The 17,235-nt window shown below is 41.8% G+C and overlaps 1 protein-coding gene across 1 annotated transcript in view; it reads left to right on the forward strand.

Annotated features, from left to right (window-relative positions):
• The window catches only part of LOC138246484 (suppressor of tumorigenicity 14 protein-like), a 128,955-nt gene extending 117,640 nt beyond the window's left edge, over positions 1 to 11,315 (forward strand). The window contains exons 15-19 of the mRNA XM_069201121.1: positions 5,135 to 5,257; positions 5,703 to 5,886; positions 7,029 to 7,297; positions 9,242 to 9,378; positions 10,104 to 11,315. Of these exons, the coding sequence (XP_069057222.1) occupies positions 5,135 to 5,257; positions 5,703 to 5,886; positions 7,029 to 7,297; positions 9,242 to 9,378; positions 10,104 to 10,265 (875 nt within the window). The 3' untranslated portion in view covers positions 10,266 to 11,315. The remainder of the gene's footprint in view (positions 1 to 5,134; positions 5,258 to 5,702; positions 5,887 to 7,028; positions 7,298 to 9,241; positions 9,379 to 10,103) is intronic.
• The last annotated feature ends 5,920 nt before the right edge of the window (positions 11,316 to 17,235 follow it).

Below are 17,235 nucleotides of genomic sequence, written 5' to 3' on the forward strand. Positions count from 1 at the left end.
GGTGTACTTGGGTGTGATTTATTATTATTTAAAATGAAGGGTTTACCACCTGGAGAAAAACAAAACATTATTTTGACAGACTTTACACCAGGGTTGATGTAGTCAGGCTACACATAGTAAGCCTAAACCCATGTTTTCCAGGCCAACCCTGTGGATGACACCATAAGTGCTTGCAATCCACAAATCCACAGGTGGAATTGAATTTCCAGGCCCTGGGTGTATTTCCTAAACTGTAAACTAGGGATTTATGGGCAAGCTAAATATCAGTCATGGATGAGCTAATTCAGCCATGTTTATAGAGAAGCACTGACACTTTTCTCCATTTTTAGAAGGGGTATAGTACACAAAGTTCAAAACTCAGCAATATGTGTCCAGAAAAGTTGAAAAATGTGGGATGACCATGCAGAAAAGGCAGATTTTTTACAAGAATGTACCAAGTTAGTTATGTTTACGCATTGAAAAAATATATTCTAACACGGATTAAGAAGTATATATGGACAAGAAAAAGAAAAATTCGTGAACATCTAGGTTACAGATAGACTTTGTGTAAAAATACTACTAAAACCTTTAGTATCTAGTTTCAGATTTCCTTTCTAAAAAGGGATCAAAAACTTGATTTGTCACCAGCTACTAAAAAATTTACATGTGTAAGCAATTTCTATTAGTAATAAAAAATTATAATTTATAAATCCGTATTATTTGGACTGTAAATATTAAAAATAGTTAAATATATTTGGTTAAGCATCAAATCAGCAGAGCACCATCTATGGTTAACATCTTTGGACCAGATGTATCAAAGCTTTTTGCATTCACAAACGGTGCGAATGCCCGTTTGCGAATGCAAAAAGATATTTCAGAATGTATTAAAGGCATTCTGAAAGCAATTTTAAGGAATCACTAAAATACCGATTCCTTAAAATTGCGACCCTGTTTAGAGAGTCGCAAATTGCGACTCTCTAAATAAGAAATGGCAAATAAGGATTCCTTATTTGCGATTTCTAAAGCACATGTAAGAAGCAATTCCTTAATGCGAATTGGACATTAAGGAATCGCTATTACCACCAAGTTGAACTTGGTGGTAACCATGTGCAAATTTTAAAAATGCATTAAAAATGCATTTTTAAAATGTACATGTAAAGCACACATGCCCTTTTGGCATGTGTGCACCTTACATGTCCTAAAAAACGTTTTGGGGTGCAGCAGAGGGGGCCTTAGCCCCCCAGCACCCTGGGGTTTTGCATTTCCAAAATTGTGATTTCCAGTTAAGAAATCGCAATTTTGGAAATGCAAACAATTCGCTAATATGGGCCTACAGGCCCATAGGTGCGAATGGTGCCGGTATCGCAATTTGCGATTCGGTAATAGCATTTGCGATTTTTAAGAAATCGCTATTACCGAATCGCAAATGTGACACATTGAATTTCCGAATCAGAAATAGCTATTTCTTAATCGCTATTTCCGACTCGCAAAAGGCATTCTTGATACATCTGGCCCTTTATCCTTTGTAACAGTGGTGCCATATAACGATTTATTAATTAAAATAATCATCAGAGTAAAATTATTTTTCCTTAATGCGGGAGGGCCAAAATCGACTTCAAATCTAAAGCTTCTGAAATGAGTGGCCCCGGCATCTGAGAGATACTTTTTATATAGGCATGCAATACCAAATTTCGTTCTTGTTCAATGACTGAGAACTCTGTTAATGGGATTGGCAAAGGCCTTAACATTCTAAGAAATTATCTGTAATATTGTAACAGAATAAAACAAGTAAATACATCCTGCACTTTAGACCGAACATAAGACTGAACAATGCCTAAACAGAAGAATCAATAGGAGGGAGTGTAAAGGGAGAATAAAAAAAGTGAAAACAGGAGTCCTCCTATAAGAAATAGACTCCTGACAGAGAGAAAACTAAATATAAATACAAATACACTTTGAGCAATGAGAACCACATTGGGGACCTTATGTTTAAACTGGATCAGATGGAGATACAATAGAAAGGTATTGTACTCCAAATATACAAAATGTATTTATGGAAGACGGTAATAGGGAAGAAACAAACAAAATGAACCTATAAAAGAAAACACAATAAGCGATGATAATGGTATCAGTGAACAAAGGCCACAAGGCTTGCATCCATGTAACCCTATTTTTGTTTAATGATCTATTCCCTCAACTCTGCAGGGTTTGCAATAAGCAATTGCTTTATTCTTTCCTGTTAATTTTTGTTGTTTTGTTTCTCAAGGTGGGTCTAAGATGAAAATCTGTTTAGAGTTGTAGCTGGGGCCCTAGCAACAGCTTGTGAAAGGGAAATCTTTCTCCCAACCAGCGAAGCGATATAACCGCCTTAGGCCACAGTAATGTTAAACAACTTTGTATATTCCAAGAAGAGAACAATAACACATCTAAGTTTAAGGTTTTCACTCCAAAACATGTTCCTTCCTACCAGCCACTATGCTCTGTAAATATTAACGCTGGAAAGAACGTGTTATTCCAAAAGTTTAGGGAAAGAAATGTAAGAAAAGGTGCTTACTATCAGGCTCCTCTGAAACACCATATATTATTTATGTGATTTTTATTTTTCAAATCCTCAGCAAGAATTCTGCCGGGGCAATTTCAATTTTTAAAGTTTCAGATATTTCATCTGCTGGATGGCGAATCTTTGTTTCACAGTTATTCTTTGTTCAAGATTGGACAAATTCTCCAAGTTTTGTTAGTCTCTAACATGACCAGAAGAAGATTTGACATGGGATGGCTGATCTTTTCAAATCTTTTATTAGTTGAAGTAAGGCTCATAGATGGTTATTTCCTAGAATCACCACAAAAATGTGGCAGAGCAAAGTGGCTCTTGAATGTTCGCCTGTGGGATATGTGATTTAAAGACTTTCAAAGGCAAAGGACCTGTTATGTTAACCAGATTAGAATCAGAAGCAGGAAGGTCAATCCTTTTTCTATTAGCCTGAGATTTTTTATTAGCAATTTTTTTTTCTGTCCCTAAAGCAGAGTAGTTATTGACATTATGTGCAGTTTCATATGTATCGTTTATTTGCATATCTCACATGGTACCACAGAAAGAGTAAAAGTGAGAATGTAATGTTTTTTTTCTTCTGATTTTGAAGGCCTAAGTAATATGTTGAAGGCATACAACAATAGTGACACATTTTAGTCACCTGAGTAAATAAGGTAGGGCAGAAGCAAAATATATGATTAATAGATATCTTTGCTTCAGACATCTATGTCACAAACTATGCATTTAATTGAAGAAGCAGATAAAGAAAATAAGATCATGACTATTCTAGAGGAGCACCTCAATGACTGCTCACAAAGTACCCCATTTGGCCGCTGCAGTATTAAGAGGTGAAAAAGAAGAAACATGAATCTTAAGTCAGCCACATACTGAAAAGACTTCCTGAAGTGTAAAAGCGTTCTTTCGTTTGAACTATGGATAAACAACCTTTCTTTCTGAGAATGTGTAAAATAAAATGGAGCCGTCCTTTCCAGAGATATGGTGGGTGAGTGATGAGATGGAAAGGAAACTGGAAACTCATCAGAATTGCTATATTGTTTTACCCACACCAACCTTCATTACTCTGGTGAGTAGCCAAACGTCGTTGTGAGCAGTAACATCTCACTCGGAATGGATGTAAATAAAGGTGAATAGACATGGACAGAGGAGCGAAAATGTGGCCGCCATCATCATCATCATCATCATCCTCCTCCTCATAAATTACTTTTCAGAAGTTTGGATAAACTGTGAGCATTAGATGGGTTACATGTGTAAAATATTGTAACTGACTGCAAACTGTGGCCAGCGATTTAGCCAGGGAAGGTTGTTGCAAGCCGCATACGGGTACATATACCGCTAGAACCATCTGGGTGCATATACCGCTAGAACCATCTGGGTGCATATACCGCTAGAACCATCTGGGTGCATATACCGCTAGAACCATCTGGGTGCATATACCGCTAGAACCATCTGGGTGCATATACCGCTAGAACCATCTGGGTGCATATACCGCTAGAACCATCTGGGTGCATATACCGCTAGAACCATCTGGGTGCATATACCGCTAGAACCATCTGGGTGCATATACCGCTAGAACCATCTGGGTGCATATACCACTAGAACCATCTGGGTGCATATACCACTAGAACCATACGGGTGCATATACCGCTAGAACTTTAGGCATGAAGATGTGAAAGTAAGTTTATTGGTGAAATACATGTGGGAAAACTCTATTTGTACCTACATTTTTTCAAAACACAGAACTATAGATGAATGCAGAATGGAAGTATCAGAAAAATAATTATCGTAAAACATGGAACTCTAACTGAGTGTTATTTTTGTGAGGGGAACATGCACTGCAGCGGTTTGTCCTGCACCTGTACTCTGTGTACGTTTGTACGTAATGCTGGCACTGCTGCCTGTGATGTTGCCGGTGTCGTTTGTGTATATGTTATGGTTAATTCAAGTGGGATTGGTGTGTCCAGACATGGGTCCCATGCACACTGTCACTGGAACCAGCGGTACCTGGCTGATGAGCCCTAACTAAGACACAACTGGTCCTATATTGCTTGTGCTCTGGTCCAGGTAGGGCCTGGCCTCACAATGTTGGCTGGACTGTTCCATTGGAGCAGGGTCAAGGCTGATTTGCTTATGGCTGGGTCCAAACTGTGGTGGTATAGTGTGTAAAATAACAATGATCTGGGATGGGGCCCGAGTAATTATCAGTGGCCAAGATTAATTCAGGTATTCCGCCCATCTCTTTTTTTGTATACCTTAGTATGTATATGTTAGGGCACATGTACAGCATACCAGAGCGGCAGTGAAAGTGAGCAGGGAGTGTGAAAACCAAGGTTTATGCTTACTGGCTCAAGTATGTCTCTTAATTTGAAATCTGATAGTTGGGCGGGATTGGTCTCTTAATTATGGTGGTGAAGTTCACCCTAATACTGCCTATGGTAGTGTGGTCTACATGTGGGAAGGGGTTTCGACTTGTTTCATAAGGGTTTTTGGTTATTTACTTTCTCCATATCTATTGTTCAAATATTGGAAGTTTTACTGAACAACATTCCCTTTCTCATGCTGACCCAACTCTTAATTGTTCTCTCCTCCGTCGCCCACCCTCTCCAGCCACAGAAACCGCCTGCGCAGATTTTACATATAAGTGTAAAAGTGATATCTGCATTGGGGTGGTAAACCCAGAGTGTGATGCGAAAGAGGACTGTCTAGATGGGTCTGATGAGGTGAACTGCAGTAAGTACTGATTTTCCCCTTTGAAGGCTTCATGTGGTTTGATGTTGTTACTTTAAAGTTTTTAATAAACTTATTCCTAAACCCTTCTTTCCACCCCTCCCCATGTACCATGTCATCTTGGGCCCTCTTCCCACTCGGAGCCCTTGTCTTTGTACTCATTTCCTAAATGTGGAAGAACAATCACTAAATAATTCTCTCATAAGCAGAGCATCAGGCTTTTTGGGATAGGTCCCCAAAGCTAGTTGATATTCAGCAACCATCCCCTCCCCTTGCTTCCCCGTATACCGTTTAGTTCCCTTTTTCCACTTTTGCCCACCACTCTCACCTCCTTGAGTCTGAGACCGCATGGCTAGAGAAGGGGTAACTGGGGGGCTCTGGAGGGATTGTGATAAACAAGGCAATGAACTGCTTGCTCAATGAGAACCCACCTCTCCCTCTTTTTTAGATTGTGGGGTTCGGCCCTATAAACACAACCGCATCGTCGGAGGCACGGATGCAGATGTCGGGGAGTGGCCGTGGCAGGTCAGCCTGCATTTTGGCAGCCAAGGCCATACCTGTGGAGCCTCCATCATTTCGGAGCGGTGGCTAGTATCCGCTGCACACTGTTTTCAGACCAGTGGCAGGATCGAGTGAGTGTTACTATGATGGGGTGCGGAGTACTTAGAAATTAAAACATTAAGTCGGGTTGTTCATTCACAGTTCAGCGGTTGAGGCTTCATGTCATGACGGTGCGCTGAGAAAATGTCTTACAGATGTTGCAGGAGGCAGGAAGGTGTGAAGAAGGCAGACAGATGATACAGACCTCATGGGAGTCTGTTTTGGCATTTTTTCTACCACAGGGTGGGCATTTGTCGAAAAGAGAAGGCATTTTTTGAAGGAAAAAGGCCTTAATTCAGGTCAGAAAAAGACAAAAACCAACAGGGAAAGGTAAAATATGTTGAGTGAAGTTGCTGCCACTGATATTTTTAACAATTTTGTTAGAAAAAAAAAAAAAAAAAAGGTGGAGTTCAATGCTCCAGGGTCCTGTCAGCAGGAGCCACAAAAGAGAACTGAGGTAACTGCATCTCGCTAGGCATGATGGGATACTGGAGGTCCAGCTGTTCTTAAAGACACAGTATCCTTTTTCTTCCTTTATAATGGCTGACTATGGGCTACACTGCCCTGCACACCTTAATCCTTATCTTACATTATAAAAGGGTTTGTGAAAGATTTTTTTCTGTTCGATTTCAAATTATTCATGCATTTGAATGCATGTCTACTTGCTCTATTTCCCTTTTGTAGCAAGCACAATGAAGAATTTTGGCCACTGTAGCCTTTCCTTTAGGCTGCATAATGACATTCTTAAGTGACTTTGCAGGCCTTCCTGAAGAAGGACGAACATCAACACTTAAGAATGCATATTGTACTCCGGGGTCCCCGCGGGTGGGCGGAACTATTCGACGCTTACAACTATCATGGAAATACCCATACAAGAGAACTGGAGGTACAGGTAAACTATTTCTTCTTGTGCTATGCAGGCCTAGTGTGCTGGAGTGATAGAGTACCTATTCAGGTCCCTCAATATTAGTGGTGGGTGGAACCGAGATGGCCCTGTCCCATTATTCTTTTGAGGCCATTCTGCCTACCTCCTTGTACAAAGTCTGATCCACAAACACAGGCAGACAGCACAGTGATTGGCCACACAACTGTTTTCCTCTTTCACTTACATCCACTTTAGTGCTGTATTGTCCTACAACTGAGAGAACGTTGCTCTTCTGAATGTCCCCTGTAGTTATGCGAGTGCTGCCAGCTGGATGGTATACTGCGGCCTACGCACCCAAGGCAATCTGAAGGATGTCCAGGTGAGGGGAGTGAAGACCATCATCACAAACAATCAATTCAACGACAACACCTTTGACTACGATATTGCTGTGCTGGAGCTGAAAGAGCCACTGGTCTTCACAGACACAATCGCACCAATATGTCTACCAGCCCCCACACATGTCTTCCCCACTGGCATGTCCTGCTATGTCACAGGCTGGGGCCTCCTCAGCGAGCGAGGTATGTATGAGCCTGGCTCCTGAGCCCCTCCTGCTGTCCTGACAGTGCATCCTTTTCTGGCATTGCTCTGCATGCTGCTTGCTGACCACCATGCAACATATGAAGATTTAGGACAGCAAGATAGACATTCTAATGTGGAAATTGTTCATTTTGCACAGACCTTTGTTTGGAAATGCACAATCTTTTTGGCTTTGAGGAAAGTAACACATTTGTTCAGACTGAAGCTATAGCATAGCAGCTCAATTGTTCCCTTGGGTTAGGATGTTTGGGGCGTAACCTAGTGTATAAGATACCAGCTGAGTGTGGTAGTGAACAATAATCTTGTAGAAAGGAATCAGGAGCAAATACAGACACATTTTACAGTCTCTCAAAACCTCCAACATGGAGTGATTATTATAGGTGAAACAGTTACATAATCCACAATTTACATAAATAATAAAATATGTACTAAAAATGCCAATTTCTTCAAGATGGTACAGTTGAGGGGACGCAAATCTCTGATGGTACAGGGAATCGCTTGCTTAAGATTCGAAGATCATCTCAAAATATTTTTTTATTAAGAGCACAAATAGTGCCTATGAGCCCGAAATCCATATATTGTATATTTCCAAAAAAGCCATGACTTCCCGTATGAACAAACCAAAAGAATGGTGCAGTTCACAAAGACCATCATCAAGCAGCAAATCTTAGAATTGCAACCATGACTTCAAATTCACTGTCGGAGTACATAGACCACCCACCCACTTTCATGGTGAGGTAAAACTTTTGCATGTTTGTACCATTAGCTACAAACACAATAGGCCTGAAGTGTTGGCTTTCAAAATTCTCATGGCTACTAAAGAGAGAGATGTTCTCATGTTCAGGCTGATCTGCTGTATCCATTTGCAGCGAAAACCGTGATACTCTGGGCAGAAGAACAGAATGTGTTCCTCTGTCTCAGGATCCAGAACACAAGCTTGACACATGAGAGGATGGGTCTTTCTTGCACTTTGAGGTAAAAGCCATGAGAGGTAGACAACCCATGCGGAATCGCAGGTAAAAGCTCTTCACAAGAGGAGGGGTAATGGTATCCAGAAAAACCCCAAACTGGGGATTTAATTTAAATTTTAAAACACTGTTTGGATAGATAACCAAGGGTCCCATTCAGGATCTGCTGGTCATGAACATGCGCTCAGTACGAGGATTTCCAAATTGCAATCTCCGTTCTCCGGATAGCACAGGGATTCCCCCACAGTCTAGACATCCCGAGCTTCCTAAACCAGCTAGAGCCAAAGCTTACATGGGATTTCAGTAACACCACTCATTTTCAGTAAGATGCCTAGGCAGTCTCTGAACTCATTTAGCTTTGGAGTAGCCTGGATCCAGTAGATCAAGGGCTTTAGTTGCACCTGAGAGGCAATTCGCTTGATGCCTTGGTCATGAAGAAGTGGTAGAAGAGGTGTGCCCACTGGGCCTAAGATACATGATCTTATAAATGATTTCTCTTCCAGTGTCCGTTTCTGGGCATCAGCGTACCTCCAAATTTCAATGCCGTAAACCTTAAGAACAGGAGAAATAAGGATTTAGATAATTGTACTGACAGCAAGGAGCTCTTAGAAAGTTAATAGTCCCAGGTTACTTTGTCTGTTAATCTGAGTCCTAAATAATCAAAACTAAGAACGCTTTCAAGGGGCACAGTTGCCATCTTTATGATGCATTATGACGCTTTATGGAGCTAATAGACATGCACTACTATTTATCTCTTACTTCATATAACATATCACAGCACTTTCCTCTGAACCACTTTCTCCTTTCTTTTTCACCGCTGTCTTTCCCTCTTTCATCGGCCACCTTTTCTCCACCTGCCTCCCTATCTCTTTTCTACTTAACGCCTTACCTTGGTTCTTGTACAGTGAACCCCTTGTCCGCCTTTGCAGTGATGTATCTTTTTTTGACATCTAACAGGACAGTTGGCAGTGGTACTGCAGAAAGCCAAAGTGAAGGTCATCAATGACACAGTCTGCAATGTGGTCACCGAAGGCCAGATCTCTCCTCGCATGGTGTGCAGTGGCTACCTCACTGGTGGCATTGACGCTTGTCAGGTATGTACAGGGGTGGTGCTGATGCTGTGCCAGACTGTTAGTAGTGGTTTCCATCTCAGTGTTGGCTTCATGACAGCTACTAAGCATCCGTGAGCCACGACAGCCACTTTTCCCTCTGGAGTCATCTCTCCCATCTCACTATCCTGTCTTGTTTCCCACACTTCTGTATCTTATTAGAATCCCCCACGCCCTTGCCCCATGAAATCCCTTCTCCTGTTGCATTCTCTCCACCCACCCCCCAAGTCCATTGAGTGTTCTATTATTGCATCCAGTCTTCTTCCCTTTATATTACGTCTCATTCATTTCCAGTCTGTCCTCACTTTTGCCCTGGTTCTACCCTTGTTGCCCCCCAGCCTTAGCACCTCAGTTCACTGCCTCCAATGCCTTGGTCCCTGGTATGCCCTTGCTTCCGCAAGCCCCCATTGCCTTGGCCCCTTAGTCCAGCCCCTTTCTGCACAGCCCTTTAGCCTAGTCTCATTTCTGCCTTGTCCCCTTGATCTCTTCCCACATTCTGCTTGGGTCCCTCAGTCTCACCTCTTCTACTCTGGTCTCTCAATATCTCTACCACGTCCACCTTTCTTCTTTGGCCCATCTGTCCTCTACAGCTTGGCATTTTTCCCTTCCTCCTCGGTTTCCCTCAACCTAGACCCTTTCTGTCCAGTACAGAATCTAAACATGAGATTGTTCTTTTCTCATCTGACTCCAATGTGTTTCTTTTTTTCCAGGGAGACTCCGGCGGACCGCTCTCTTGCCAGGAAGATAGTGGTACCTGGTTTCTGGCAGGCATTGTCAGTTGGGGCGAGGGCTGTGCGCGGAAGAATAACCCTGGGGTGTACAGCCGGGTTACAACGCTACGGTCATGGGTGAAGGCAAAAACAGGGATCTGAGGGGCTGAATGGGGCCAAAGAGGGGCGGCAAGCATGTTTGGATTCTGATTGCACAGACGATCCTGCCCCTCACTTGCCCTCCCCAGACCATCTTAAAAATTCAGACTTCCAGGTGAATTCCATTATCTAGTCTATAATTCAAGGAAGGGACATCCCTTGTGGACAATGAACATTTTTAAAAACTGATTGGATGTGGCAGCTGACGTGCAGAGGGCGAACTTGCCATAAAGCACAGGCCAAGCACTCAATAAGGCAGGATCTTTTCTTCCATGGTGAGGGGCAATCTGAAAGCTGTGCACTTGCTGGTGTGCACAGCTGGCCTGATTCAGCAGGCAAACTCTCTCAAATCTATTCCCGGGACATGTCTTTAGGACATACGCATCATGAGCTCCATTGTTTCATTGCTTTGCCAGTGGACACCTAATGCCTCCCGCGGTGCTCAGTCAGTGCTACAGGACTCTAAAGTGTAATCTTCCTCTTTACCTTGCAGGCCTCTCCTAACATTTCCTTGAAAGAAATAGCCATGTCAAATGCCTAAGGCCAGCACATTTTGTGATGTACATAGCTTACTTTATTAGTTACGACAACTATCCAGTGAAAATACTTGGAGAACGTCAAGGTACAAACTCTACAAATAGCTAATGGGTGGTGCTCATGCAGTTCTGGATGTGGATATTCTTTCTGTCCCAAACCCTACCCTAGCTTCACCTCTGGCTAGAAATTCATCCTCTCTCCCTGGTTACAGGCTGCCATTCACCCCTCGAACCAATGAAGTGATTCTCTTCAGTGCCTCCAGGATTCAGACCCAACAATTAGACTGACCGAGTGTCAAGAAGACTTTTTGCTCCAGGATCCCTGTCCTTTTAATTCTACGGTCTCTTTTGCTAACCCTGCTCCAAGCAAGATAGGCACAGGGGGATGGATTGTGATGTAGTCACCCATCTTGCTGCTCCCTTTATGAATAAGGGACTCAACAAGGTAGGCATCTATCTCTCGAGTTCAGTCACCCAGAAAATGTGTTTGTTTCTTTGTAAAAAATAAAGTTTTTTAAAAAAAAATATGCATTCGTGATTGCTTTGAGAGTTCTTACTTCAATGCTGCAGATCCACAGATAGACTTTCGCAGTGGGCTAGATCTCAAAAATAAAACGGATGCTGGCAGTATGGCTCTGCAAGTCAAGAGCTTAGAGCGTGCATCTACTATGACCTACAGGTCCCAAGTTTGAACCATGGCAAATACAACTAGTTGTCCATCCTTCTGAGGTTTCTAAATAAAGTGGCACTAATTTGGGCAATTGCAGTATTTAGCATACACGGGTCTTAGCTGCGTGATAAGTTACGTGTGAGTGAATTGCTAATTCAGTACAAAAATGTATTGAAATGGAACCAGACAAATAATGCATAGTAAAGTACTTACCACAGTATTTTCAGATATGGCATCTGGCCAATATGGATCCCATGGTAGCCACAAATGTGACTAAAGCTAAGCGGACATCAGTCAGCATTTGGCAGTGTTGGTTAGAAGGTTGAACAGAGTTTGATGCATTCATGAACTCTTTATTGATGACCAAAAGCTACTGAGCGCTCAAGACGTGAAGTTTGTTTTGAGACAAAAGTGACATTTTCCATGTAGCGGGCAGAAGAGAGGGACAGCTCAGAGTTGTGATGTGGATGAAAAAGCTTTTCAAATTGAGAATGAGTAGTCTAAGCATTCACAGCCTCAACAGCACGGCTTCTACTCTGGATCATATTTAGAGTCAGCTAAGGGTGTAAAGCAGGGTTATCCAATGTTTGTCCAAGATGGCCTTATTGACATAATATCCAGATAATATACATTTAAATACAATTAATCTAATGGTATGAGGATAATCCTTTGTTGCGGAGGCTATTAAAAGCTATCATGGATGTGGCCTTTGTAGATAATCATGTTGAACAACAAACCTCATCACTGGGAGTTCTCAAAAAGCCAAGGTAATATAAAGTTGACAAGACAATAGGAAATAATGGAACAAAGGGTGATCTCTGCATGCGAAGATGGTCATCTGGCTTGCTTTGTGAAATTAAGGAATTCTGGATGAAATACCCAAGAGAGAATCATGTACACTCCAAATTATTAATGTACAAAGTTAAAAGGAGGGGTGACTCCTCTCCCAACCTTGAATGGACCTGAGCACTCACAGGAGGGTCCGAACCCAAGATGTGCTGTGACGTCTGAGTGAAGGTGTCTTAGGAAGAGCACTAAAGGCTCCTGAACACCCACTGAAATCATCGGGTCACAGAGCTTCCATCGATTTACGCAGCCAAATACAGAGCTTAAATCCATAAAAGCTACATGGAGACAGCCCTGCTCCACTCTTGTATACGTATTGATAAATATAGATTTAGACATTGTTCTTTGGTCCCAAGGCCCTCTTGAAAGCCAAACTGTGCCTCAGAAAGAATGGAATCCTCTGAGGCCTATACCTCAAGGTAATCAAGGAGGAGTCTGCTCAACACCTTGATTGTGGAATCGATCGAGGAGATTGGCCAGTAACACTCGGGGTCCGCCCTTTCCCCTTTTTTGTATATCAGCACAATTAAAGACTGGGACCATGATTCAGGTGGGCCAAGGTGTGCCACACACTTCAAAACATTTGTCAATAGTGGTGCACACAAATTGATGTTACAGCTAAAGAGATCCATAGGGACCCTTATTATGGGTGCTACGCTTAATTGCTGCATTTTACGACAAAATAGTACCTTCCTGAGAAGTTGTCATGTAGGTGGAAGAAAAATGGGTTACCCAGTCAGTAGAGGAAATGAGTATTGGTATGAGCATGGCCATTATCTTTGGAAAAAGGAGCACTTATAATTTTCCAAAATAAGCAACTATCATTATTTTGGCTGATGAACCTTAAACTCTCCCAGGCATCGTGTCCGATGGACTCATTTCCTTCTGTAAGTGCATGTTAGCATGAGCGCATACAGGTTGTAAATTCCTATCATGGGTAATTTTCTTAACCGCAATATAAGGTCTTCTTGGGCTTCATTGCAAGCCTTATTAAACCACCTAAAATTGTTTTCTGGGCTTTACCGGTATAAATACTTGTTCCCTCATCAAATGGCAAATGTCCCCAAAAGATTTTAGAAGTGTGGCTGTCTCAACATTCTCTACCAAACACCCAGCAAAATGTCCTTCATCATGGGTTATTACAGTGGTTAGAAGCACAGCCAGGTTGACCGTGCCCCACTTCATAATTTCACCCTTGTTCTTCCGGACTTTGAACACTGCCCTACTTTAGGGCTTACAGGACCATCTTTCAACAAGAGACTAACCCCCAGCGGGTTGTGATCACTAATACGATTAGGCATGATAAAGAAATTTAAGACCATTTGAGTGGCTTTTTTGGAAATTTATCTGCATGATATACTGTATATCGATAATACTACTGGAGTCTCTTCCAGTCAAGATCACCAATTCCTGAAGGGGGCGGGGGTAACTGGGGTAAAGTGATCGTATTTGGCTAAAACCTGATTTGAAACTGCACCACAAGGATCATGCCTGAAATTCCTGAAGAATCGCATTTTTGGAGATGGAATAAAAATGCATTACAGTTTCCTTCCCAGATAAACAATGGGACATCAGTGGCTAGTGATGTTCTAGTAATGAGTGCCAACTCTACAGCAGTCACAATAACAATTCTCTGCCTGGTGCTCAACTCAATCTCAAGTATATGAATGCATGGATAATCGCAGTGATGCCCTAGAACTTTCCCTTGAACGGAGGCTGAGATTATATTCAGCAAGCAACCCTTAGGTCATCCTGCTTTAGATGTAGTCATTGTAGTGGTAAGTGCTAGCGCGCCTGGTCCTTAGTAAGTAAACTTACAAGGGGACGTGTATAGGTCGAAGAACCTTTTAGATCGCATGGAGTATTCTAGTCAAGCAGTAACCAATGGATCATCAATAAACATTACTATCAACAAGAAACATCAAGAAAAACCCTATCTAATAAGAAAATACCATCACTCTCAAAAAGGTTAATCGTTTTTATTCCCTATTAGCTACAATTCTAATCCAAACCTTTATTTGACTTTATTGTTAATCAAACTTTATTAGCATCATAACCAACTATTCAGCAAGAATTTTTGATAAGTAAAAATGAGCATCAACATAAATCAACAAATTATTTAACATTATGAATAATTCAGCAATGCAAGTCAGTCAGTCAACTGTCACCGTTAAGTCACCCTTGTGAGCCTACCTAACTCAAATTAGCATCAGCATGTGGGTCTTCATGCGAAAACAATTTAGGCAAAAATCATTAATTTGGAAAGTCTATCTAAAGAGACTAAAACATTTTTAAACAGTGCAGTTGGTACCTAGAAGAAAAAGCACACGTTAATCCGTCACATTGTTATAGCTACCTATCCAAGATAGATTAGCAACGAGTCAGTCTTCGTCTCCAGGTCATCAGTCATTAGCAAGTGTCCGGCTCACAGAGAGTAAGCCCAATTATCAGCACTTCGGACAGTGTCTTTTGACGTCATCAACTTCCACCTCTCCGCTCTGAATTTCCATCCCCTGTAATGACTTTTAATTAGGGTCTTTCAGTCCGTCCCACTAATTTCTAATTGGTCAACCTTATCAGGGGTTATGATTCTAACCTATAGTTTTTGTTTACCACTTGTTTGCGTCGGTTCAAGCTTCAAGTTCCATTAGTTTGATTGGTCCTTCTGTCGATGAGAACATCATCCGGCTCTTCAGGTAACAAAATTGTTGCCCACAGACTTTTAGTCAGTGCTTCCATTGTTCAAGTCCTGGGAAAGTACATTTAGCCTACTCTACACATAATTGTATCAATTTGTCCCCTCATCATCTCCTGTCCACTGGTACATTTGCAGAATTTTCTAGCAGGGGCCGTCTGACCTCTGTACAGTTCAAGGTCCTTTTCTCCAGTTCCAGTCCTCGGCAGCTCTTCGCGTCTCCACGTTTAAGCAAGCAAGGCCCAGCGCCGACCAGGCCTCCAGTTCGGCTAAGTTAAGAACATGAATCATCATAAAACATAGGTTATACATTCAAATATGACATATTAGTACAGAATTTTAATATCTTTCATTATTCACCATTGTGTTAAAACACTCATGGTGACCACTCCCCGTGGGCACATTTTACTCATACACGTTATTTTCAATTATTAGTCTCTTTTTATCAATATTTCTCATTCGTATTCATACACAAATCATTAGAAATTTCTCATATTAGCATATCTGCTCCAACATATATAATAAATATAAGCATTCAATATTGCTTATATGTCTAATAATAATGCTTTTCTATTACCCAATTCTCTTGGAGATAGATTACATTAAAATTAAATATATTAGGGACCCAGTCAGGATTGTTGAATTTACTGGGTAATCCTGCCAGGTTCCTGGATGCCAATCTGATGGCATGCCTACCCAGGACCATTGACTCTCAGAAATCCATGACTCCGGCAACAGTATGAGGAGATCCTGAGCTGGTGGGAAAACATTTACCACAAGAATGGGTTAACTAGGTTGACAGGAAACAGCTCTGCCTGTAGGAGGTGTCCATATCTGTATTAAATACTAATGGATCAGATGTACCCTCTACTAGTAGGCTAGCAAGTTGGCCATATGTTAGAAATTGGATCTCTAGTTGGCAGAGATATGCTCACTGGCCAAGTAGGGACCACAATCCTAATCAGGGTAAGTTAGCTACCCACCTGAAATTAAGCTTTGCTCACCCTCTAGTAGCTTGGCACAGAGCAGTCAGGCTTTACTTAAGAGGCAATTTGTAAAGTATTTTTGCAACACACAGTAACACAAAGAAAACACCACAAAAAGACTTCACAGGTTTAGAAAAATAGATAATATTTATCTTGGTAAAACAAGACAAACAAGAACAAAACAACAAAGATCCAATGAGTACAAGTTGAGATATGAATTTTTAAAGATTAAATCAAAAACAGTGCTTGGAACTCAATGGCGCTAAAAGGTTACTTGAGGTCATGCTAGACATGGGTAGATCCAAAGTTCAGTCCGACCTTGATGGAGGGCAGACCGACTACAGGACTTGCGCACAGCCAACTGGAAGAGTACCTTGAATAGAGCAAGCGTTGGTGACTCAATGTGTTGGTTACAATCCACACACTTTGGTAGATGTGCCGATGTCGAGCTTCACAGCAATGTCCTTGGCTCAGTGTTGCATTGGTTTCAAACTGCGCAGTCAGGTCATGCGTCATTGTCGAATGGGCACTACATCAATATCAATGTGAACTACAACTGTTCCGAGAGGCACAACTGCCCAGATGTGTTGGTTCTTGCAGGAAACCAGCTGCAAAAACCCACTTCTGAGGCCCAGGACAGGGTTGACAGCCATCTTAGAGTCCTACCCTTAAATGATGTAAGTCCACCAGCTGGAGAAAAGTTGCAAGTAGTCTTTGATGTCTCTGAGACTGCAGAAACAGGAGTGTGACGGTGCTCCCGCCCCAACCCCCTCTTCAGCTGGTGTGTTGCTTTTTCCAGAGACGGATCACTTCCCCTCCACTCAATCCACGCAGCTCCTGGAACAAGAAGTGAAGAAAAACAGATGTCAGGAGGGCATAATACGAAAACCACAACAGTGACAAAGGAACACGGAAGTAAAAGGGCGAGAGAAAATAGAACGTGGGCAGGCGAAGGGGCAGAGAGAACGTGAAGGAGGAAGGGAACAAAGAGAACACGGATATCTTGAGAAAAAGAACAAAGGAAAGGTGTCGAATACAGGCTATGAAATCCCTTTGGCTTCAAACCAAACACAACGTATTTGATGGAAATGTAAGAGAAGAGGATTTTTTAAAAGGCACTGTTTTATCTAATGAGAAGAAACAAACTCAAACTTAAATCTGCTAGCAAACATTTGTCTCACTTTTATAAGTAAAATTAAAACCTGCAAATGGAAATCTGTGCAAATTCATTAAGAACTTT

Source organism: Pleurodeles waltl, chromosome 7 (assembly GCF_031143425.1).
Source record: "Pleurodeles waltl isolate 20211129_DDA chromosome 7, aPleWal1.hap1.20221129, whole genome shotgun sequence".
Taxonomy (NCBI): domain Eukaryota; kingdom Metazoa; phylum Chordata; class Amphibia; order Caudata; family Salamandridae; genus Pleurodeles; species Pleurodeles waltl.